Source organism: Mastomys coucha, unplaced genomic scaffold (genome assembly GCF_008632895.1).
Source record: "Mastomys coucha isolate ucsf_1 unplaced genomic scaffold, UCSF_Mcou_1 pScaffold15, whole genome shotgun sequence".
NCBI lineage: Eukaryota > Metazoa > Chordata > Mammalia > Rodentia > Muridae > Mastomys > Mastomys coucha.
Window position 1 is genome coordinate 167,587,715 of NW_022196897.1, and position 22,479 is coordinate 167,610,193.

The window sequence follows — 22,479 nt, forward strand, 5'->3', positions numbered from 1 at the left end:
GTTTCATTATAGGGGTTAGTGACCTAGTCAGTCAGTGGAGGGCAGACTGAAACATGGCACATGGGATCCTTGATGCCCTTAGGACTCTAGGGGAGACCTGGAACATCCAGAGTTCAGAGACTAGGTCTCTGCATCCCCTTCCTGTACATAGGAATGGCCTGGGGCTTCCAGCATGGGGTTCCTTTCCCACCAGCACTCTGGATGTCCAGCAGCTCTGTGTTTAAAGGTGGATTTGCCTGCACCTTTAAGTAAAGACAGTGCTGGCCCTTTGGCATACCTCCTTCCTGACATCCTCATTCAGCTGAGATAGGCAAGTCATACCATGGAGATGGCAGCTGTACCTACTGGAGGCTTGATGTGTTCATTAAGTTCTTCTTTCATTCTGCAGTCCCCAGGATTATCCAAACGGGGCCTCAGCTTCAGGGCCTAGAACAACTTGGCTGAGGGTGCAAGGCCAGCTCTGTGAAACCCACCTGGCTGGTAAAGACAGCAGAGGGGCAACGGGGACCATGACACAGGGTGATTTCTTGCATGTCTCCCATGTTCTGCCCTTCACTCAGTGGAATCTCATAAAAGTGGGCACAGCATGTTCTTTCTCCCATCCCACCACTGTGGATTCTCCAGGTTGCCTGGCACCATCTTGGGAAGGGGAAGAGGAGCCCCTCAAGTCTTCTCTACAACTTAAGTGCAAGGCAGACTGGGTGAGGCACCCCTAACCCTTGGTCAATGGTCCTCAAACAATGGGTCACGGGACCTATTTTGCTTAGAAGTCTCTTGGCAGCTCACCCTATTCCACAACATCGAAGGGGCTTCCCCTCAGTCCTGCTGGTCTGGAGAGATGTGCTCAGGGGAACTGTAGCCACACCACAGGACCATGATGAGAAGTCTTACTTTCAGTCTTCTAATCCCAGAGAGGCAGAAACATACAGGGATATCACGGGAGATCTGTGAGAGGATGTACAGCCCAGGCCCTGGACATGATTTGGCTCCATTACAACCATGAGACTCTCAACGCCCTTGCCCTTGCCCTCCTGGGGTTTCTGGCCCTTAGGAAATGCTCATGATAGAGCCCTGTGACCCTGAAATGGAAGCAGAAGTCCTGTGGTGCTTCAGTCTTCCTATGAGGGCCTGCACTCATTTCTCCTGTGAGTGGGACCCATCCACATATCTCACTGCTCTGTTTCTTACCAATTCACCCCAACCTAAACAAAATAAAAACCTGCCTGATCTGGGCAGCAGTGGCACATGCCTAATCCGAGCACTTGGGAGGCAGAGACAGGTGGATTTCTGAGTTCAAGGTCAGCCTGGTCTACAGAGTGAGTTCCAGGACAGCCAGGGATATACAGAGAAACTATGTCTTGAAAAAACAAAAACAAACAAACAAACAAAAACAAACAACAACAACAACAACAAAACCTGCCTGAGCTCATACGTGACACCTTTGAGTCAGAGAGCAGCCCAGCCTCGAAGGCTGAAGGAACCACATCATGAGAGAGGGAGAGGGTGTGGCCAGCAGAGGCACCAGGAATTTCCTGGGTCTTAGGAATCCCACAGCATGAGGGGCTCTGGTTCCTGAAGGGGGATGAATTTTTGTGGCCTCAAAGGACAACTGAGATCAACATTGGATCATTCTCTGTGACACAGGTGGGTGAATGCTGTCTGTAAGCCAGGGAAGAAGTGACTGTCACTTGCTCTGGAGAAACTTTAATGGGGACTCAGCCTGCAACTGTATCAGCCCTCAACTAGCTCCAACCAGGCCTATGGCCTGACTAGAACCAGGGCCAACTTCCAGCTCACAAAAAGCAGCATCTCTCTCTCCTAGGTGTCTCATGGCTGGTTTGGAAGATGTGGGTGACTGACGAGTCGCATAACCCTACAGAGACCTGGGAGCTGGGCGCTGCTATGTCCCTAGATCATACCAGCCAGCCAGGGAGGCAGGAAGAGTCCCACAGTGCCCAGAAGGCAGACAATGATGAACATCCAGAGGAAGATTCGGTCAATGACCATGGCCACGTATTTCCAGTCCTCCTTCACCTGCAAACACAGACATGGGTCATTCTAGCTCTCAGATCCCATGGACAACCAGAGAATCTTCTGGAACCTGGCACTGTGAGCCACATTTTCTGTATTTCCCATCAGATACACATCTACACCCAGGGCATGGTCAGAGAATCTGCAGGTTCAGAGAGGCTGCTCCTGGGTAGAACAGTGGGAGGTCCTATATGAAGTGGACTGGGTATCTATAGAAGCCATATCTAAGGCTGCATGTGTGGGGTCTTTGGATTCAGACTCATTTGAGTGCTTTCTGGCAGTCCACACTGCCACAGAAGACTTGGGGTTCATGTTGCACACTAGCTAGTCTTATATGCTTGTCAGCCTGCCTTAACTCAAAATATAGCCCATTGGGCCTACTTTGGACAGATAGAGGGCCCGTGACTTCAGGATGAGGTATGTCTTATGTTTTCTAAAGTTGGTAGCACCACGGAAGCTGAGTCTACCTTCTCACAGTACAGATATCAGAAGTGGATCCCAAGGGCTGGAGAGATGGCTCAGTGGTTAAGAATACTGGCTCCTCTTCAAGAGATCCTGGGTTCAATTCCAAACTCCCACATGGTGAACACAACCATCCATAACTCCTTTTTCAGGGGATTTGTCACACTCTTCTGGCTTTTACTGGCAGCAGGCATGCATGTGGCACACAGACATACATGTAATCAAAACACCCATACACACAGCATAAAATCAAATTAAGAAAAAGTGGATCTCAGAGAGATAGCAGCCATGTGTCCTAGCCCAGAGGGTAAGAGCCAGAACATGCTGGGTAATGGATTGATGGCTGGGTAAGGCCATCCCAAAAGCAAGGGCTAAGTGCACAATTGTCCCCTGGTCTGCTTCTGACTATGCACACCTGCTTCTTATACGGGCAGCATGGCCAGCCTGAGCAGGCACTCGTGGGAAGGCAATGGTGTCAGGACATGTTCCACAGAGGAAGGAGGGTCAGAGACAGAGGGTGAACACTGGCGAGAAGCACATTAGAGAATGATATATATGTCTACCATTTGTGACTACCAGTCAATCCTCATTAGACTGTGCTATATAACACATGGTGACAATGAAGTCCAAATGACTACTGGCTCCATCTACAGGTTCTTCTGGATCCCACAGTGTAGACTCTTGCTTCTGCCAGGGGCTAATGCAAGGTAGCTACTTCCTCAAGCAGTTGTCAGAAGCAAAGACTCAGGAGACTAATGCCTGGGTCTGACTAGGCCTGAGAATTAGCACTGTGTTGAAGGCAGTTTCTGCATGCAGATCTGTCCTTGTACTTCAGGCAGGGTAACTGTCACACACTGTCTTGCTCCTTCCTCTTCACTGTCCGGTGAGCATATTATTTGTCTAGAAGGGCCTGTAATAACCCCAAGCTTGATCAGAGCTGTACCGGGGACAGGGGATGAGGGGGTTCCTGAGCCAGTCTGTGCGTCTATGTGAGCAGCAGGCAGCAAGATGTGGTAAACAGAACTCAACCCAGCGGAGAAACACCTGGTCTGGCTGCCCCAGCTGCAAGGGTTTCTACCCTGAGTTTTCAAAGGAATCATAGGTGTCCTGTTGGTTTAAGCCAAAAGTAAGTAGCCATGTTCACTTAGAAAACCTCAGGATGAATAGATCTCTGCTAAATAAAAGCCCCTCAAGGGCCTCAGAGCAAATGGCTGTTTGGTGTTCCTCTTCCTTCCCCTGTACCTGGGACCAAGACTTTGAAGATGAAACGCCACAGCCATGGACAAAGCCCTGCTGCCCTGTCCCTATTAAGTCAGAGAGTTTCCCAGGGCCAGAACCAGGTTAGGCAGCTGCAGCAGGCCAGCAGAGATGGAAGAGGTCACAAGCCCCAGCCATGGGACTGTGCTGGAGATGCACTGGTTTCAGAAGGATTTCAGTTAAACTCAGTCATATCCATCCTCCCTCAGTGGCCTCACTCCAGCGCCTGGAGCTCTCCCTCCACCCCAGAACTGCAGTAAGATAGCCTCAGAACAAAAATTTCTCTGTAGACATGTCTCTGGGGTCCAGAATGTTCCAGAGACCTCCAGAATGGCTTCACAAGTTTCAGGGACTCAATGGGGTGACTCTGGGAGCTGAGACCCACTCCTGGGATGTGGGGGCATCAGCCTCCTTTCTTTGCAGGGCTTAGCAGCTCCAGAAGACAAGCCACTAATGTCTGAGAGTGGACAACAGGCAAACCCCAGGTTGGGTAGAAAGATGAGCAGAAGCCAGCCAAGCCAAGGTCTCAGGAGGGACAATGACAAATGCCAGACCTAGGCAAGGTCAATGTAAAGATGCCACAGACATTTCAGCTGGCACAGCAGAGACAAAGGTAGGCCAGGGTAGGACTTCTCCTAATACTTTCTTCATTTGACCTCTCTCTGAGGCTCTGATTCTACACCCCAAACTGTGCCCCAGATCCAGATTGGGCAAGTAGCTTGCCTAGCACCAGGAGTCCTGTATCTCAGCACCATCTGACCCTAGACCCCAGTCCTGGAGACCCTTATTGTGACAGCCAGACCAATGTGAAAGAGAAGATGGTCAGACAGAGCTGGAACTGCTACTCAGCACAGCTGTTCAACAGAGCCACAATCTGGGACTTGTTTTCTGTCAGGAGATACAGAGGAACATGGACATTCTTTTTCAGGCCTCTGTAGAGTCAAAGCCTGAAGCATGAAGAACAAGTGCAGGTAGACTGGCTAAGCACCTATGCTCTGTCTCCAGGTTCCTGAGGGCCTCGAAGAGGGGCAGCATTATGTCCTTACCCTATAACCCTTCAAAAGGAATGATGGTGGGGTGGGGGGCACAGATTCTGGCAGCTCCACTCTCTTCCCTATGCCCTCTCAACCGTTCTAGGGTTCAAAGAACCACCCTTCACCAGGTGGAAGCCCAAGGGAAAGATGTTCTTGGAGTTACAGGTCAGCAGCAGCAGCAGCAGCAGCAGCAACAGTAGCCACATTGCATTTTGAGGAAGGCCAGCATGGGACCTTGCCTGTCACCCAGGCATGGGTAGCCAGTTACAGTATGAACACTTCAAAGGAAGACCTTGTAGGTGTTAGAATCATAATGCTAGAAACAGTCTCTCAACCTGTTGCTTGGGAAGCCTGGGTAAAGGGACATATCTCAGTTTACTGTCCACCAGCTAAACTGTGCTGTGTTAATCCCAGCATGGCCTAGGCAGAGACTACACTATGTACCCTTGATGTGTGCAGCTTGTCTGGGGTCTTGGTTTCTGGATCATGTATGGGAAACACAAGACATCTGGTTCTGTCTGGGCCAGGGGTACTTCCCATGAATGGCCTTCAGCAAGGACTTACCGAGAAGTCTGTGTCTTCTGCCTTGAGGTGGTCTGCAATGTACTGGACGCCTTCTACTGCCCGTGTCAGGGCTGGTGACAGGGGCAGGTGCTGGGGAGGTGCTTTGGTGCCTCCGGCCTTGAGCACAGTGACTGGGGACACAGGAGATGGTTCCTTGCATGTGCATTTGCATGGAGAGGCCTGGTCTGACACTGGAAGCTGGGATGGACGGGCCTTCAGGGAGGCTGGGGAGCCAGTGGGCTTGCTGTCAGCCAGGGAGGCAGCTCCATCTTGGGAAACACAGTACTGGATGCTCCGAGACCGGCAGCGGATGCCACCCTCTGCTACTTCTTGGGAACTGGACACGTGCTGGACACTCAGGGACCTGGCTTTGATGAGCACTGGGGCCCCACTGCTGTTGGGTGGGTGACAGGAGCCAGGTGACGGACAGGGACTGGCCTTCTCAACCTCTGATGTCTTCAAGTCAGGGACCTTGTGGGAGGGCGACCTGCATGTAGGCTGGGTCTCAACTGCTGTGTCCATGGGGTTGCAGAAAGTTGGGGCAGGTGACAGGCTTTGGTTGCAGATGTCACTCAAGATGCCGGGCTCGCCCTCAGGCCCTGGCCAGAAACGAGGGGCATTGGCCATCTTGTGCATGGACTCAATAAGTCTCCGGCAGTTGTCTTTGACCACAGATGGACGCTTCATGAAGAGGAGGCGAGGCACGATGTCCAGGAAGACTCTGCGCACCCAGGCGGGCATGGTATGTGTGCGTGGTGAGCGGTGGTGGACATTGAGCACGAAGACTGTGATGACGATGGAGAGGGTGACGAAGATCATGGTGAAGAGCAGGTACTCACCAATGAGCGGGATGACCAGCGAGGTAGACGGGATGATCTCGGTGATGAGCAGCAGAAAGACGGTGAGAGAGAGCAGCACCGAGATGCACAGTGTGACCTTCTCGCCGCACTCCGATGGCAGATAGAACACCAACACGGTGAGACAGGAGATGAGCAGGCACGGGATGATAAGGTTGATGGTGTAGAACAGCGGCAGCCGGCGGATGATGAAGGCGTAGGTGATGTCAGGATAGATCTCAGCACAGCATTCATACTTCCTGGTGTTGTAGGTGCCCACAGCATCCACAATGACCCACTCCCCACTTTCCCAGAAGTCCAGTTGGTCCACACGGCTATGCATGCTCACCAAGTCAATCTTGGCCTTGTCGTAGGTCCAGGACCCAAACTTCATGGTACAGTTCTGCTGGTCGAAGGGGAAGAAGGTGACATCGATGCTGCAGGAGCTCTTATAGATGGCCGGGGGTGTCCACTGCACACGCCCATCATAGAACAGGTGGGCTTTGGTCAAGTGGGTGACTGCAAAGTCCCCATCCGCACTGGCAGGAAGTGAGAGAAAGAGCTATGAGGTGTGCCCCTCCATACACCACACCCATGAACATTCATGCAGAGAAAGCCACCCCCACTGACCTACAGCTCTACCAGCCACACACAAAGTGCAGGACTGTGTGTGGTGGTCCATGAGGTCTGGGCCATCACTCACCTGTGTGCTTCAGTTTCTCACCCTTGAGTCAAGATGACATATGGTTCAGAGAAGATGAAGATGAATGGTGCCTGAACCCAGTGAGCCGAGCTAGTGTTACAGCTCTTATTCATTGCTATTACGAAGGCGCAGGGTGGGACCAAATCACTAGCTTCTCCTGAGTTTCCATTACCTCCATGAATTTGCATTTGTACCTCCATTCAGAGGGGCCTGGGTCACCTCTGCTTATTGAGACACTGTGAGAATTTCCCTTTGCCTTCCCCTGGTTTCTATCTGAGTGTCTCATGTACTGAGGGGAGGGGCTGGTGTCTGTCCTCTTCAGTTTAGGAGCTGACAACTGGGCCCTGTAGTATGCTATGGATATCCTGGAGGTCCCTGCAGGACCATAGCAAACTCACTGTGCATGTAGAGTATGTGTCCACAGTGGCAGGACAAGAGGGCCCAGAGGCCTGATCCAGGAGAATAGGTACCTGCTGGGCCAGGAGCAGAGGGGGTGAGACAAGCAAGATTTCTTCCCTATCACCCATGAAAGAGATCTCACATCAAGCAGCTTTTCATAGGGTCCTGGTTAATGGATCATCTTGCTGGAGGCCAGTTGGCCTCTCTGCCCATCTTATCCATACAGAAGACCCCAGGTATGAAAATAGCAATATATAGGTACCCACAGTGCCTCTCAGGACAAATACCCCTGGACTGAGCCCACACTCAGGATGGATCAACCCCAACCTTCTGCCGCTGGAGCCTGAGAAGGCATCTTCCTCTCAACTGGCACCAAGAACTTGGAGGCCACCTCCTCCCTAAAGGTCATGGCACAGACTGGATCAAGGCTGGTCAAGGCTGGTCAAGGCTGGATTCCAGCTGTCTAATCCAGCCTCCAGTGTCAATTGTTGGCTTCTTGCCTCTCTCTGCCTTGGGGATGTGTGTCAGGTTGGGCAGTGGCACATGGAGCTGCTGTCCTTCAAGCCCCTCCTCTCGAGCAGAGTTCCAGCCTTGACCCCTGAGCTTCACGGACAGTGATGCTATGCCTCATTTTACACATTATTGGAACTTGATGACACTGGGAAGCAGCTCTCATGAAGCCTTCCTCACCCTGCTCACCTCCACAACCCTCCCCAGAACTGGTCTTCAGAGCCCAACCTCTACTCTATTTGCCTTTTGGAATGTGGGCCACATGCCACTCTTTAGGTCTTGGCTTCCTCACAGGCCCAGGCTGTTCACTCCGGTCCTAGATTAGCATTCACAGACCGTGAGAGAGCAATGCACTAACGCGCTTGGGCAAACACTGCCAGCTTCAGCTCTGAAATGCTGATGGGAAACCTTGATTTATAACTAATGAGTTCTCTGAAGCCTGATTAAACCCCTCAGTAATGGCACCAGCACACATTCCTTTGGTCTCAACACTCATAAGACAGTGTAGCTTGGAGTCACAGGCTCTAAAATCTTCTGTTTATCCAGCTGCCCAGACTACTCTGTCCATTATTTCTCCCACCTCCATTCACAGGCCCAGCTCGTTGGCTAGTGTCCTTTAAGGTTTTTAGGCAGAAGGATCCAGGTACCTGAATTTCATCAGCCAACTGGCCCTGCCCCCTTGACCTGCATCTCAGGTCTAGACCAGGGCCCATGGTGGCCTCCTGGGAATCTTAGTGGGCCTTTCTATGCTAGCCAAAATCCTGCAGCACCATTCCCAAGTCCAGAAGACTTGAGCTTCTCATGGTCTCAGCGGGTGCCAACTCTGAATCCTTCTGCACATTAACACATCCTGGGCCAATGCCACCAGTTTTCTCCTGTGTAGCTGTGCTGCATACGGAAGAAGCTGGGAATGCTGCTCTCTACATGCACCCCAATAAGGCTCCTGGCTGCACAAATGCACAGAGCACAGCCTGGCTTCCACAGAAGCAGAGGTTCCCTCTGGGTACACGGGGGTGGATCTTGCGGCACATTTCGGGCCGTGTGGAATCAGGCTTGGTTTCATTTCCTTCTCTCAGTCCCATCTCTCCAAAAATCAAAGCCTAAACACTCCAGGCACAAATTTAAATTCTCCTACTGTCAGTGAGTGGATCCTCTGTGTTGCAAATATTCTGGAGGGCAGGCAGGGGAGGCTGCAACCAGTTGGCAGACAGGACCCTCCGGGCTCACTTGAATCCGTAGCTCTCATCTGCAGCCTGGGTTGCTGGTTCTAGATTTCCCACCCCTGAGACACACTGAGGACTCAGCAGTCATAGCTCAGGTTACCGTGGTCACCGGTACTAGTCACAATTGAGATTAGTATGATTGCTCTCGCTGCCCTGCCTATCCTGGCTGGGTCCCACTTATGAGTTTTCTACAGCACCTAACCCTGAGTGTATGGTTCTCTCTGAGGTTGCTGTTGGGGTTGTGTTTGCAGACAGGTCCCAAATGCACACTTTCTGAGGATGGAGTTTCCTGAGGGTAGCAATGCAGCTCATCTCCTTCAGATCTGGCCCTGCTTCCACATGACACTGCCACAAGGCCCCAGTTATGGAGAAGGTGACAGTAGTGTCTATAGGGATCAGCACTCTGTGTACTACTTCTGGCTGCTTTTTCTTCTTGTAGTGCCAAGGGTAAGGGTCTCAGAATGCCTAAAGGATATTGCTATTCCAGGGACCACTAGCTCCCCAGCCATGCGCCAGGGTAGCAAATTCCTTGAATGGACTGTCAGCATTTCACTGTCAAGGCTGCTGATGAAGGGTGAGGATGATGGGTCCTCAGTTTCAAGTTCTGCACCTTAGAGTTCCCAGGAAACCAGAGGAAGCACAAGTATTTAGGTCCTAAAGCCATCCAATGTGAGTTAGTGGATTCAATGAGCTAGCCAGTAGCTAGAGGAGGGTGGGTCCCAGACCCTGCCTACCCCTAAGAGGCCTCATCACATGAGAATGCATGCCAGAGGCAAGTGTGAGACCCTCTGTTTGCTCTGTACCAGGTGGAAAGCTTCTGGGCTTCCAGGAGAGGGAGCCCCAAGTCAACAAAAGAGTGGGGACTCCTGTGTCCAGTACTGGGACCAGCCATCTGGCTAGCAGCTGCTGATTACTGCTGGAAATGGCCCTGCTGGCACCAGAGTCCTATCAACCCTCACCAGCTCCAAGTCCTATTCAGATACACCTCAAGTGTTAATCCCCAGTCCCACAAAAAAGGGCATCTGCCCCTTTCACAGTAGGAGAGATAAAAAAGTGATGTTAGAGGGATGGGGACTTCTGAGTGCCTGTCCTTAGGAGCTTGGTGCTGGGCTGATTATTGGCTCCCCACCACCTAACAAATACCACCCAGGAAATGTATCTCCTTCCTTGTCATGGGTCCAATAGGCTGCCCAGAGTAGATTCAGTACTTGATCGAAGGGTTCGAGGGTGGAACAAGCAGAGTGTGCTAGCTAGAAATCTTCCAGGTTCAAGGTTCAGCTGGATTGCTGCAGAAGACAGAGCCTTTCTGAGGGAAGAGCAGGCATATTCTCATTCTTAAGCCCACCTGAAACACATTCTAGAAAACTGCCCTCAGCTCCTTCTACAAGCTGAGGATATGCCTAATACTCCACTCAATTAAAGAGGATGAGAATCCCAGTCATTCTTAATCAAATGGGAGCATTTGTAGGTCAGAAGGGCACCCCAGGGCCTGGAGGGGGCTGTTGGCAGATGGCTGGGACTAGAGGGTAGAAGAGCTTCTGTTTGCTTTGTCTGTAAGCACTGTGAAAGCTGCTGCCCACTCAGACCCTGAGGGAATAGAACATCACCTCGGGAAGACACAGCTCAGAAAGCCAGCTGCTCCTAGCCCGGGTCCTGGGAAAGACAAGTGTGAAGATGTCCACCTCCTGTCTTGTCACCACTAACTGGGTTTGTCTCCATGTGGACCTCAGCTTCCGGGAGCTGAGATGGGGTGTGAGCTGATCTTGAGAACCAGGTTTACCCACTGGCTCAGTGCCCAGTGTTGGATACAGCATGAAGGCAGAACCAAGAAAAGCAGAAGCTAGGCTTTGTGGAGCAGCCACTTCTGCTCTTTATCTACTCCCAAAGACCCCTGCATCATTGGTCAACCAAACTGTGACTTGGGCATGGCAGGGGTTAAGGATACCTGCCTGAGATGGGACTTACAGTCACTGCCAGAGGAGGATGTCCAATCCATCCTCTGCCCTTAGGAGGCCAGCAGAACTAGAAGTTCTCCAGACCTCAGAGCAGGTATTCCCAGGTGCTGGTGGCCACACCCTGCCCATTGGGCTTCTTCTCGATTTGGTCCTCTTTGTTCCTAGCAGCTTCCTTGCTGGGCTGGGCCTGACCTCACCTGCTGGGGTGTGGGGGTGGGGTGGCCACGGGGCTTACTTGTTGTAGAGGACGATGTCAGGCCTCCAGATGAGTTCAGAGGGGATGCGGATGGAGGTGACATTCTCGTAGTCATCAGGGTCCCAGCGCAGCTTGTAGTCATGCCACTCCTGGGTGGGAGTGGAGAGCCATGTGTGAGGGGGATATAGGGCAGAGGGCAGAGGTGGGGATGCCCTCCCCACTTACCTGCTTCACCCACACGTTGGTCGTCATCATCTGGTTCTTCTCATCCTAGGCACAAGTAAGAAAGAAGCTTGAAGTCCCCCTCAGTAACAGATAGGTTCCAGCCTAGATCTACTTATCCATAGCTAGCTGTCGGCATGGATAAGCGGTGCTAAACTTCAGGAGGGAAGGAGTGTCTCAGCCCTGTAGGTAGCACAGCCAGATGGCAGCCTAAGGGGAGCTAGGGATAGAAGACAAGGACCCTGGAACCTTTTCAGAAAGACATGGGGGATAGTGGACCCCCACTCCATGTAGACTGAATCTTCTTCCCAGAAATCTGACAGCCTTTTCCACCCACATTGCTCCCTCCCTCTCCCTCTGCAGATGAAACCAATGTGCTGCTATCAAAGCCACTGGCTGGGGAGGTCTTGACAAAACTACCCCTCTCCCGGAGCCAAGGTGGATATCATGGGACAATTCTAGTAGTTTCACCGCAAGGTCACCATGTAGCAACCAGTCAGGCTGAGAAGATCTAGGCCATGGTTTCCTCTGTGAGGTCTCTTACAGCCACTGCCTCAATCTACCTACCCTCCCCGTGCCTTTCTTTCTCCTTTGTGCTATGGGAATGGGCCCCACTGTTGTATTCTTGGTGGGAACCTCAGGTTAGAGTCCCATGTTCTGAGCAGTCAGCTCCTAAAACAGACAGGACCCTGGTGGAGAACAAGCCCTGGTTCAGGCACAGGAGTCTGTGGGGACAGAAAGGCAGCCATAGCCTTTCTAGACACTGAGTACCCAGGAGGGGCCTGCAAACTCAAGCCCACAGTCTAGGGAATAGCATTGAGTCTTGCCAGAAAGCAAGAAGGTCTGATGTATGCACCTCATACTGGGCAGCTTCCCAATCTAGACCAACATTTTCCTTCATCAGCCTAAGCATGACAAACAGGCTTCTCAGAGGACCTAACCAAGGAGATCCCAAGACATCCAGCAAGAAAGTGTCTTGCCAAGAATAACTCCTGCCCCACAAAAGTCCTTATAGGCTGGCATGTGTGGGCAGGCTCCACCCCCTGAATGCCCAGCCTCAGGCCTGGGTCCTCTTCAGTACAGTCACCTAGGAAGGTCACCCAGTTGCCCGACCAAGTCCCCTCCCTGGAAGAGAAGATGGAATGCAGAGCAGTCTATAGGCTGCTGCTTCCCGTGCTGCCTGCATGAGCTGGCTCATCCTGCATGAGCCAGTCTGCAGCAACCTCATCCCTGCATGACCTTGACCCATACCCAAGGAAGCTGGGAATGGAAGACTGTCTGCTTCATCCCATAAGGCCTCCGGGGTCATCAGAACAAATCTGACTGTGGCTTGCCTGGGTCTTCCATTCCAGCTGCATGTGGTCATCACACTTCAGAAGCCTTTGATGCTGCAGATGTGGAGCACATTTCGCAAGGGCTCAGCATTGGGTTAGGAAATCACTGGGGATTCAGTAGCCTTCTCTGCAGCTGACGCTGGGGTGTGAATTCAAGCAAAGCACTTACTGGATTCATACCTCAGAGAGGGCATCTGTAGTAGATATGGTAGCTCACAAAGGGACATAGGGAGGCTGAGCACTATGATAGGGTACCTGGATCCCAGCCCTTAATGGAAGAAAGCAAAACAGGCCAGACACAAGGTAGACCTTCTTGCACAGTTGTAGCCACAAACCTCCAACATGTACAGTGCCAACCTAGAACCAGCATTTCTCTTTGAGCAAGGTTAAGGTACCTGGCAGGGTGTGAAACTCTGGAACACCTTCAAAACAGGCCCAGGAGCTATCTATATGCATGTGTATACATGTTTATGTGTGGCCTTAGCTAGATCAGGGGCAATGATCAGGCCTGGGAGCCAGGTCCCTCACAGAAATCTTGGTGCTGTGTGTATTTTGGGCCTCAATGTCTCCTGAGGCAGAGAGCATGAAACTGAGCTTGACTACCTTAGGCAGACCTGGTGATGGCCTCCCCAGAACCTTGAGCTGCCGCCAACAGTCTCCTCTGCCAGACACTACTTTGTGACTATGTTTGCAAACCTCAGCAAGGTTGAGGGGCCTGTACATCCTGCACTGTCCTTGATGTCCCCCAGCCAGGGACACTGTAGGAACCATTTGGGGGGCCAAATGCTGGGCCCTTCTGAGAATGAAATATTAGTGGCTGGTTCTGAGTAGAGCCAACTGGCAAGGTCTCCGTGTCCAATCCCATCAGCCTGAAGCCCTGGGATTCTGTTGGCTCTGTCAAAGATGGCATAGTTGCTCTCAGCTCAAGAAAATAAGCACATATAATGGCTAAGAATCACCCAACAAGTTCAGTGCCAGCCTTGAGCCAACACGTCCCCTTGTAGCAGGGTATGGGGTAGGCTTTTAGGGCACTGAAGGCTCTGCAGGGACAGGTCTCTCTCCTCCAATCCAGGCTCTGTCTCTGAACCCAGCAAAACTCAGTATGGAAACCCTAAGCTTAGTAAATCAGATGGCCTTTGACTGTCCTCACTCTTCTCAGAATGACTCCAACAGCCAGGAGCGAACTCATGCTGTGGCCCAGCATGAAAGGGGCAGAGCCTTGGGTGGTACTGAAATACAGGTGTGAACTAACCCTGTATTTCCTGGATTTCCTCTAAGGCTAGACTCACCCCACATGGAGCAGCTGAGCCTGGCCAGGAAAGGCTGGGTCCTAACAGAGCAACTCAGCTTCACATGAGACCAGCCTCCTATAGTATACTTCCCTGGGCCAGGACCTCATCTCCTGTGCTTCCCCAGGATTCCTTGGAGAAAGATCACTACCTAGTTCACACGTGTCTTCCCAGATGCCTTCCTAGACCCTCACTAGGGAAATGAAGACATGAAGATAAACAGGACCTGTCTGCAGTTTGCCCAAGCCCCACTTTCCACACTGGTTGTACTTGGTGGCCTCTGGAATCAGCCTGAGATCAATGTGCCCCCTGTGTACTACAGTGGCCACTCAAAGATGCCACAGCCATAGTTTCCACAGCTGAGAAGGGAACCAGCCCTCTCATACCCACAGAAGCCTTTTCCTGATCCAAAAGATGCTCTGCCTGCTTTAGGAGACATGGCCACTAGCTTTCCTATGAACAGGTCCAGAGTCACAACGCTCACCTCCCTTCCCAGGTGCTGAGCACCTGTTGAGGCTCAGGATGACATTTTGCTGGCAACCTTGCTTGAACCCAGCCACACAGAGTCGAGTCTCAGTGTAATAACTCCTGCAGGGTGACTCCATTGTCCTATGTAACACCAGGCCATCCCCATACCTACCACATCGATGAGCTGAGCAATGGACAAGCCGAAGCGGACAAGGACCACATCTGAGATATTGGCTACTGGCCGAGACCACTTGTTGTAGCCAGAGAAGAGTCTCTTCAGGAGCCGCTCCTCCGCATGGGCCCGGGTCTCTATGTGGCTGCTAGCTGTGGGGGAGGCAGGAGGTTTAAGGACAGGTGACCACAGAGGCTGCCTCTCCAGGCCCACACCAGGCCCCATGCCATCACAGTCCTTCCTTCTGATTTCTCTTACACATTGCCTTCCACCTCAGGCCCCCTGGGCATGCTGCCTTGTTCCCTGGCACCCCCACTGCTCCCCTGAAGGAAGCCTTTCCAGGGTCCCAAGAATGAATGGGTCAGGTCCTCCTGAACTCCACTAGGAAAACAAGACAACTGACATAGTGAACACTGAATTAATTGCATAGAGCTTCCCTGCAGACAATCACTTTGGATGGAAGTGTCCTATCTCCAGGACTGGCCGAGACAAAGGACGGGAAGTGACAGCAGGGGGCGGGGGTGCTGGGTGGTAGAAGGTGTATGGGCAGCTAGGATGGGGGGATGAATAAAAGAGGACTGGGCACCACTTCTCGTGGCTGTAGGAGCTTGAGCCATTGTCCACAGGAGTGGTCTTGCTGCCTGGGCTTCTAGTGTACCCTGACAATGAGCACAGAACCTCAGGGCCACTAGCACCCTGTGTTCATAGACGGATACAAGATGCCATGGATAAGTGTCACATTGCTTCATGAAAAGGGTGACCCCTCATTCCACCAGCCAGCAGCCCATCTGTGTCCTCTCCATCGGCACCCCCCACGTGGCTAGGGGGCCTCTCTACCTCCATTTGCTGGGTTGCTGCATCAAAAGAGGGGGTTGGGAAGAAAGAGGGGAACCTCTGTTGTCTGCTGGCTCTTGCTCACCTGAGAGACACGGGAACTCCTCAGGAGGGGACTCCTAGAGTCCCCCCACACACAGCCTCCTCTCCCCTCAACCTCATTCTTCCTGGTATCTTGAACCAACCAGTAAGGCATAGACCCTCTGCTCGGAGGGAAGGCCAGGATTAAATAACTGCAGGAAGCCCCATCACGGGTTAGTGAAAGGTGTCCGCTTAGAGGAAGAGAGGTGGAGGAAGCCTGGGGGAGCAGAAAGGGTAGAGTGGGAGCTCCAGGGGCAGGGGCAGATCCCTGAAAACAGGGACAGACATGGGGGCGGTCTAAGGCAAGATTTGGCAGGATGGAACCTCTCTCCTAGGTGGACTCCACCTCTATCCTAGTTGGTGGTTCTGGTTCCAGCTCGGAAATGCAGCCAGACCACCCTCCCCCACTCCATACCCCCGCCTTCACTCAAACCCCCTCTCCCAGCACTTGGAAGCTGATTCCTTCCTCTCTGGCTCAGCTAGCACCGCAGGACATCGGAGCTGTAGTGGGTGGAGGAGTCTCTGTGGCTATCCCGTTGCTCGCACCGGCGGCTTGGCACCGCAGCCCGGGGCCTCCTCTCCCCTATCCCTGGAGTCCCAGGTGCCAGGACCCGGGAGAAAAAGGCCTGTTTCGCGTTTCGAAACTTACCAGGCAAGAGGCCGGTCCCTAAGAGCAGCAGTAGCGGCAGGAGCAGCAGCAGCGGCGGCGCCCCGGGGCCCCCGATCTCCATGGCGCACCGAGCGGGATCTAGACGAGGGCGGCTCCCAGCTGTGCCGCGCCTCCGCTCGGGGACCCGCGCGCACCCAACTTCATGCCCCGTGCCACGGATGCTGGTCCCCAAGCCGGGCTCCGCAGCTCGTCCCGCGGGGTGCGGCGGCGGGGCGGGAGCTCGAGGTTGTGGGCTCCGCGGCGCGGCCCCGCCCGGACCTGCTGCCTCCAGCCGCCGGCGAGAGGGGAGGAGGGGGAGGGACTGAAGGGAGGAGGAAGAGGATGGGAGGAAGGGGCGGACCGGGCCCCGAGGGTATGTGGAGACTGTTCTCAGCCCCTTGTAGGGGTAAAGTTTCCTTGTCCTCCTGAGGCTAGCGACGTGCCTGGAGGGGCTGGGGACTCCGTAGTCATTCCCACAATCTCGGCGCCTTTTGGAAATGAGCCCCCAGCCCTGGTCTTCAGCCCTAACCCCGCCGGCAGCATGAAGACTGCGGGTGCGCATTCAGGGACTGTGCGCGCAAGGAGGGCGTCCTGTTCGGCACTGGCTAACTCCATCACTTCACCCCTCCTTGGCGTGACTGTTTGTAGTTTGGAAATAACAAGTATCCTTCCTTAGCTCAACACTGAGGAAAGAACCCTTTCCCCATCAGCCTCCCACCCTCCTCCTGCACTGCAAGTCCGAGAATCATCCTGCGACGCCCAGGCCCCGCACCACCCTTTTAGTGAGAAGAACCTGGTGTCCAGACCTTCGCAGGGCCAGCTCGGGACCAAGGTCCGTCTTTGTCCTTTTTAAGCGTGCAGATTCTCTGCCCCTGCCTTCTCGGTAGGTAGATTGTGTTGGCATGAAAGAAGTTCCCCACCCCAGCTCAATGGGCAGAGAGGAGCTACTGGCCAGAGAGGACAGGTGCTTGGAGACAAGCTGCAGGGTGCTAGGAGTGGTCCTGAGGGATGCCACTAAGGAGTAGGTGCTCAGGTGCTTTGGTTCCTAGGGTGGCACGGGGGGGGGGGAGGACGAGGAGGTGGGAGGGGGCTTCTGAGTAGCCGGTGCTGGAAGGAGAGACAATGGGTTGTGGGGCTTAGTTCCCCAAAGAAGAAAGAAACCCTGTCCAACACCAAAAGCCAGATCCCAACCTTGCCTTGTCCCAGAGACTCTGCAGCCGGCTCCAAGCCCCCAGATAGAGACAATACTGAAGTTGAGGGCAAGAAAGTGTCACCTCTGTCCCTATAGCATATACTTCTCTATCCCCAGACATGGTGGCTCTGAGGCTGACTGTCCCTCTCTGTCCTTCCATGCTGACTCCCCTCCCCCAACAGTACAGGGCAGTGTTCATGGTCCAGCTTCTGCTCTCATACCTACCTTCCTCTTTCCCATTTCCCTACCTTGCCCCACCTCCTCTGTCTGCCCCTCCAACAGTAGTGTGCCTAGCTCTCTTGCCTTCTGGCCTTCAGTGAATACATATGTCACACATTTGCTCTGGGACCTTCAGACTCCTCCAGGTCACAGGAGCCATCTGCCTACACTCTGTGAGCAAAGCCCACAATAGGACTTCCAAAATATTCTCCTCTAGGGCAGAGCACCTCCACAGTGACCACTGTTCTTCTCCTCAAAGGCCAGTTCTTACTTTACCTATGCCTTCCCAAGTGGGTGCAGAAAGATTATGCAACTTGCTCAAGATCACACATTCAGTAATGGGATTCTAAAACAGGCTATTGAGCTTCAGAATAGGCACCCTGACCTCATGTGAAAAATGTTCTTTGGGTACCCACTCCCTTTCTGCCTGGAGACTTTCCAGGAGCCAAGGGAAAGCCTGGCTTTCCCTATAGAACTCTACTCTTTCCAAGCTCACCACTAGGGCTAGTCCCCCACTTAGTCTGTCCTCATCTACCTCTGTCCCCCAAAGAGTCAGACCCTGGCTCCAAACTTAATATATTTATTAGCCCATCCCTGCTATATAATACTAGCTGGGTATTCTTAAGCACACTTGTAGGCTTGGATGAACAAATCAGCCTGTGGCTGAGCACTGCTTGTGGGGCAGAAAGCAGGTCTGTATAAGGCGTAGCATGGTGGACCACAAGGGATCTGGGGAAAGCAGCAAGGCCAATCAGTCCCACATGTGAAAACTTCAGCTGGACCTGTGCTTCATATTAGCACAGAACAAGGGATTGCCTTATGTGACAGTGTGCACAGCCAACTCTACCTTCTTCTATTAATACCAGAAGCCATGGTTAGATGCAGGGTGATGTGTACCAGTAGTTTTAGAATTCAGAGTCTGAGATAGGAGAATTGCCACAAGTTCAAAGTAATGCTGGGCTATATAGTGAGTTTGAGGTCAGTCTGGAGTACACAGTGTTAGATCCTCTTAAATATACAGAAGCAGCGAACCGTGATCCAGGCCCTTGGGGTTTCTTCTAGCTACCCTGGAACTCTGATCAGGTGCTGTCATTCCTACATGGCTGTGGAGAAAGGTACACAGACTAAGGCCTCTGAGTGATCTTTACTTCTTGGTTCAGGGATGAGGGTCCTGACCCCTGCCTCATGGTAAATCAAAACTTCCTTTCGAGTAAAGCTGCTTTGCTTTTTCCATCCTGAGTCTAACCCACAGTTTCATCTTTTGACTGCCTTGAGCTTCTCTGGAGTCAGAGGGTGGAAAGGGGGTGGTGGTGAGCTGGGTGAGCCCTCAAAGGCTTCCAGAAGTAGGTACATAGGAACAGTGTAGATGCTGTGGTGTCCACTTGTACCTGGGGGTTTTAGTGTGTAGGCTTTGGCACCCGCTATCTGAGTCTGTTGGTACAACCTCAGATCTGTGATTTCCTGCAGCCTTTTCCAGACAACTCAGATGTAGGAGCCTCAGACAAATCTGAATTAGACCCTGGCTTATGACTGAGTCAGGAGGAACTAAGAGTTTCTTGGGGCAGCTCAGTTCTGTTGCCTGTTTATCTTCACAGCTTCTAGAGACAGGCTTTGTGCCCAGCCTTCCAAGTGGAACAGTCTGGGACAGTGGCTCACACCAGCAGGCAGTCTCTCCTGGGGCAAAAGGCCAGGTGGGGGTCAGCTCCACCCTCAGGGCATTGCTGACACAGCCCTGTGCACCACGTGCGCTAGCTCACACACATCTGCCTGGCTGGTTGACTTTCCCTGCGGATTTGCTAATGCAGCAGATTAATCAGTCTCACTCATTAATTTGTAGGCCCCCTTCTGCCCCACCTGCTGGCTAGAAACCACTGCTGGGGACCCTGGGAATCCTCGTGAAGCTCTTACTGAGGGCACTAGGCAAGAAAAGCCCAGTTTACAAGTCTATAGGCTACCCTGGGAAGAAGGTTAGGGTGACCCTGAGGCCAGAGTCTTGTGTCTCTGAGGGTTGGGGGTGGAGCAAGCCCCTGCACACCCCTTCCTCTCTGGCTCTGTTACTTCTCTTCCAGGATCCTGCTGACCAACTGGACAGGTAGTTCTAAAGATACAGGCCTTTGAGGGGACTTCCCTCCCTCTCTCTGCCCTCTCTACCCTACACCCTGTCCCAAGGACATCTCCATGGTAACCATCTGCTGATATAAACAGGAATTCATATAAAGGCTGTGTCCGCTACACCAGGCTTCCATCCCACAAGGATGTAAGTCCAGTAGGGAGGCTCTGGGCCTCACACACAGGCAGGGATGTTAGTGTGGCTGGGCGTGTGTGTTGAATGCAGATGGAGGAAAAGATGTCTAGCAGAAGGAAAGAAGACAGGAGGGAGGCAGGGACAGATGGAGGAAGGGAGAGCGGAAGAATAAAGGGAGGAAAGGGACATCTGCCGGCAGGGCCTTGCCCTGTCGCTCTCAACCCCACCCTAGACCAGGCTCAACCAGGCAGAGGGTTACTCCGAAATGACTAAGGCTCATGTGCAGGTGGCTACAGAGAGCAGCAGGAGCACAGGGAAAGGGGACTCAAGGCCAGGTCTTGCCAGGCAGGAGCAGAGAGTCATGAGCACTCGATCACCATCATCTCCACTGTATGGGTACACAGGGCCTGGCTGCACTTCCTGCCCCGCTCTGATCAGAACTCATCCTGACCCTTGGCTGCTCTAGGTGTTCCTAGCCCAGGACACTACCAGTCACCTCAAATTCTAGTCATGCGCTGAAACAGAATGGCCAAGCTACAGGCTGCACCTGGTGCCACAGTGGCAGTTCCAGGCCTGGGGGGTTGGGGGGGGATCCTTGGCATCCTGAAGTCTGCTTCTGGATGGAGGGGATATGTCATCCAGGGTCAGCAGCTGCCAGTATGCTAGCCAGGATCATCGATGTCTGTGGCTAGTGTGTGAAAGCCTACTTTCCTTGTTTTGGTAGCCCGAGGACCTCCTTCCTCATCTGACTTCATGTGAATACTCCTCTTTGCCACTAGGCCATCGATTTGCAAAGCTGGGGCAGTCGGTGCTCTGCCTTCCTCCCCACACTGGTACCTCAGCACTCAGCGCTTCTTAATTCTCTATGAACACTCTGAGGAGGACTCCAGCTCCAGGGAGTACTGTGGTGATGAATGGGAGCGATCGCCCTGCTGGCTCCAAGTTTTGCTGCTGGCCCTGAGACAGCATCATGGCTGGTAGCCAGAGCTGATTTAAAACTGCTCAGCCCCTCCCAAGCAGTGACCTCAGGCAAGCCATTCAGTTTCCTCAGCTTGGTTTCCTCAGCTGTTGAATGAGGCAGCAATGGTCCCGTGTTATTGGTGCTAAGGACCAGGATTACTCTTTAACTTCCTGGTAGTTTGTGCCTTCAGAGTCTAGGCATGGGACAGACTAGATATGACACAACCCAAATGGATAGCCCTGTTTCCTGGTTTGTGCCTTAGCACTTATGTGCTCAAAGCTCAGGAACGTTGGTCTCAGCCCCGTTCAGGGACCTCAACCACACTCAGGCCCTACCCCTGGCAGCAAGAGCCTAAATCTCTCAATACCTGCTGATCCTCAGCCCTGCAACACAGCTTGGGCCCTGCAGCTGATGCTGAGGCAGGTGGTGGGTCTTAGGCTCTTTGTGAAGAATTTTGTCCTGGCAGGCTGACAAAGAAAAGCCCTTTGTCCCCACCAGCTGGCTGCCTGCAAATGATTCCAGCCAGAGTCCCTCAGAAACTGCCTCTGTGAAGGATCGATGCAGCTCCCACCCTGAGGGACATGACCAGGAGGACAGGAGGGACAAGAGACTGTGGCCACAGCTTCCCTGTAGATGAGGGTGGGGGAGGGGCAGCCTCCTGAATCACTCTGCACTTGGCAGCTGCAGGGCCAGCCAGGGATTAAGTGACCCTCTGGGGAGAATGCAAGGTCCTTCTGGAAAATTCTCCTTCACCTCCAACTCACCTTGTTTCTTATTCCTTCAGGCCTGGCCAGGTGAATTCCTGTGGTCCCTCATGGAGCTGATATCCTGAGACCCCTGAAGTCACTTTGAACACCATGTCTGAAGTTGGCCCAACATTCCCCTCACTACCCATGTGGGCCAACTCTGGTGACTTCCATGGTAGTTTGGCTCCCATTTCTATTTCAACACATGGCCTTGTATATATGTATCTCCATATCATGGGGCTTTCCTCCTATGATCTCTTGTAAGAGATAGTATGCACATTCTGATGCTGCAGGTCCATGAACTTTGTGGGTGTCTGGCTATCTCTGAGCCCCTCCTAGCACAGATGTGGGAAGAAGTCACTACCAGTAGCTGAGGACAGAACTCTCAAGCATATACTACCCAGACTATATATTGCCCCTGGCCTCTGAAGCCCCCCTGGCCAGCATCTTCTCTCAGAGGAAAGCCCTCCTAGGAAAGGAGTCAGGATTGGACTCTCAGAAACTGCCAGTGTTTTGTGCAGTGAGAGACTCGGGATCTACTGATGGGACAGACTCTGCTTCTCCAGGGCAGTGTTCAGCCCTTCCCAGACATGCTTTCACCCTGGGCATAGACATATCAGGACCCCAATTTCTGGGGTACATGAGAGTTACAGGAGCCCAATGCAGGAGGCCTAGCCCTGACAGTGTCCCTGATCCCTGACAGTGTCCCCCCAGTTATAGATCTTGAACAGATTCTCCTACACTTTCAGATCAGCCTCCCATAGTGAACTGGGGTGTTCCCATGGCTAAAGCTTTGAGAACAGATAGGCCAAAGCGAAGATACTGAGGATATAGAAAGCCTTTCTTAGAGGACAGGAGTCACAGCAAAGACTCCAGGTCTCTTTTGTACTCTCACCC

The 22,479-nt window shown here is 52.8% G+C and overlaps 1 protein-coding gene across 5 annotated transcripts; it reads right to left on the reverse strand.

The window, feature by feature from the left end:
* Positions 1-1,688: 1,688 nt before the first annotated feature.
* Chrna4 (cholinergic receptor nicotinic alpha 4 subunit) lies at positions 1,689-16,814 on the reverse strand. Of its 5 annotated transcripts, XM_031373036.1 has the most exons (7): positions 16,220-16,814; positions 14,656-14,807; positions 12,727-12,780; positions 11,396-11,440; positions 11,210-11,319; positions 5,349-6,723; positions 1,689-2,034 (listed from the first exon to the last, which is right to left on the reverse strand). In XM_031373036.1, exons 1-7 carry the CDS (start codon positions 16,779-16,781, stop codon positions 1,909-1,911), a joined length of 2,424 nt encoding a protein of 807 aa, XP_031228896.1. In that variant the 5' UTR covers positions 16,782-16,814; the 3' UTR covers positions 1,689-1,908. The 5 variants fall into 5 exon arrangements, with proteins under 5 accessions (XP_031228896.1, XP_031228899.1, XP_031228898.1 ...); XM_031373039.1 differs by lacking the exon at positions 16,220-16,814 and having other exon boundaries at positions 12,727-12,865; positions 14,656-14,756; XM_031373037.1 differs by lacking the exon at positions 12,727-12,780 and having other exon boundaries at positions 1,847-2,034; positions 16,220-16,798.
* Positions 16,815-22,479: the final 5,665 nt, after the last annotated feature.

What these genes read in the sequence shown, in the direction of transcription:
- Chrna4 (XM_031373036.1), bottom strand. Translation starts at nt 16,781, where the DNA reads ATGCGCACCCGCAGTCTTCATGCTGCCGGCGGGGTTAGGGCTGAAGAC. An exon ending in AGGGACCGGCCTCTTGCCTG is followed by an intron (nt 14,808 to 16,219) that starts GTAAGTTTCGAA and finishes CCTCCCCCACAG; the next exon opens with CTAGCAGCCACATAGAGACC. An exon ending in CCAACGTGTGGGTGAAGCAG is followed by an intron (nt 11,320 to 11,395) that starts GTAAGTGGGGAG and finishes ACTCCCACCCAG; the next exon opens with GAGTGGCATGACTACAAGCT.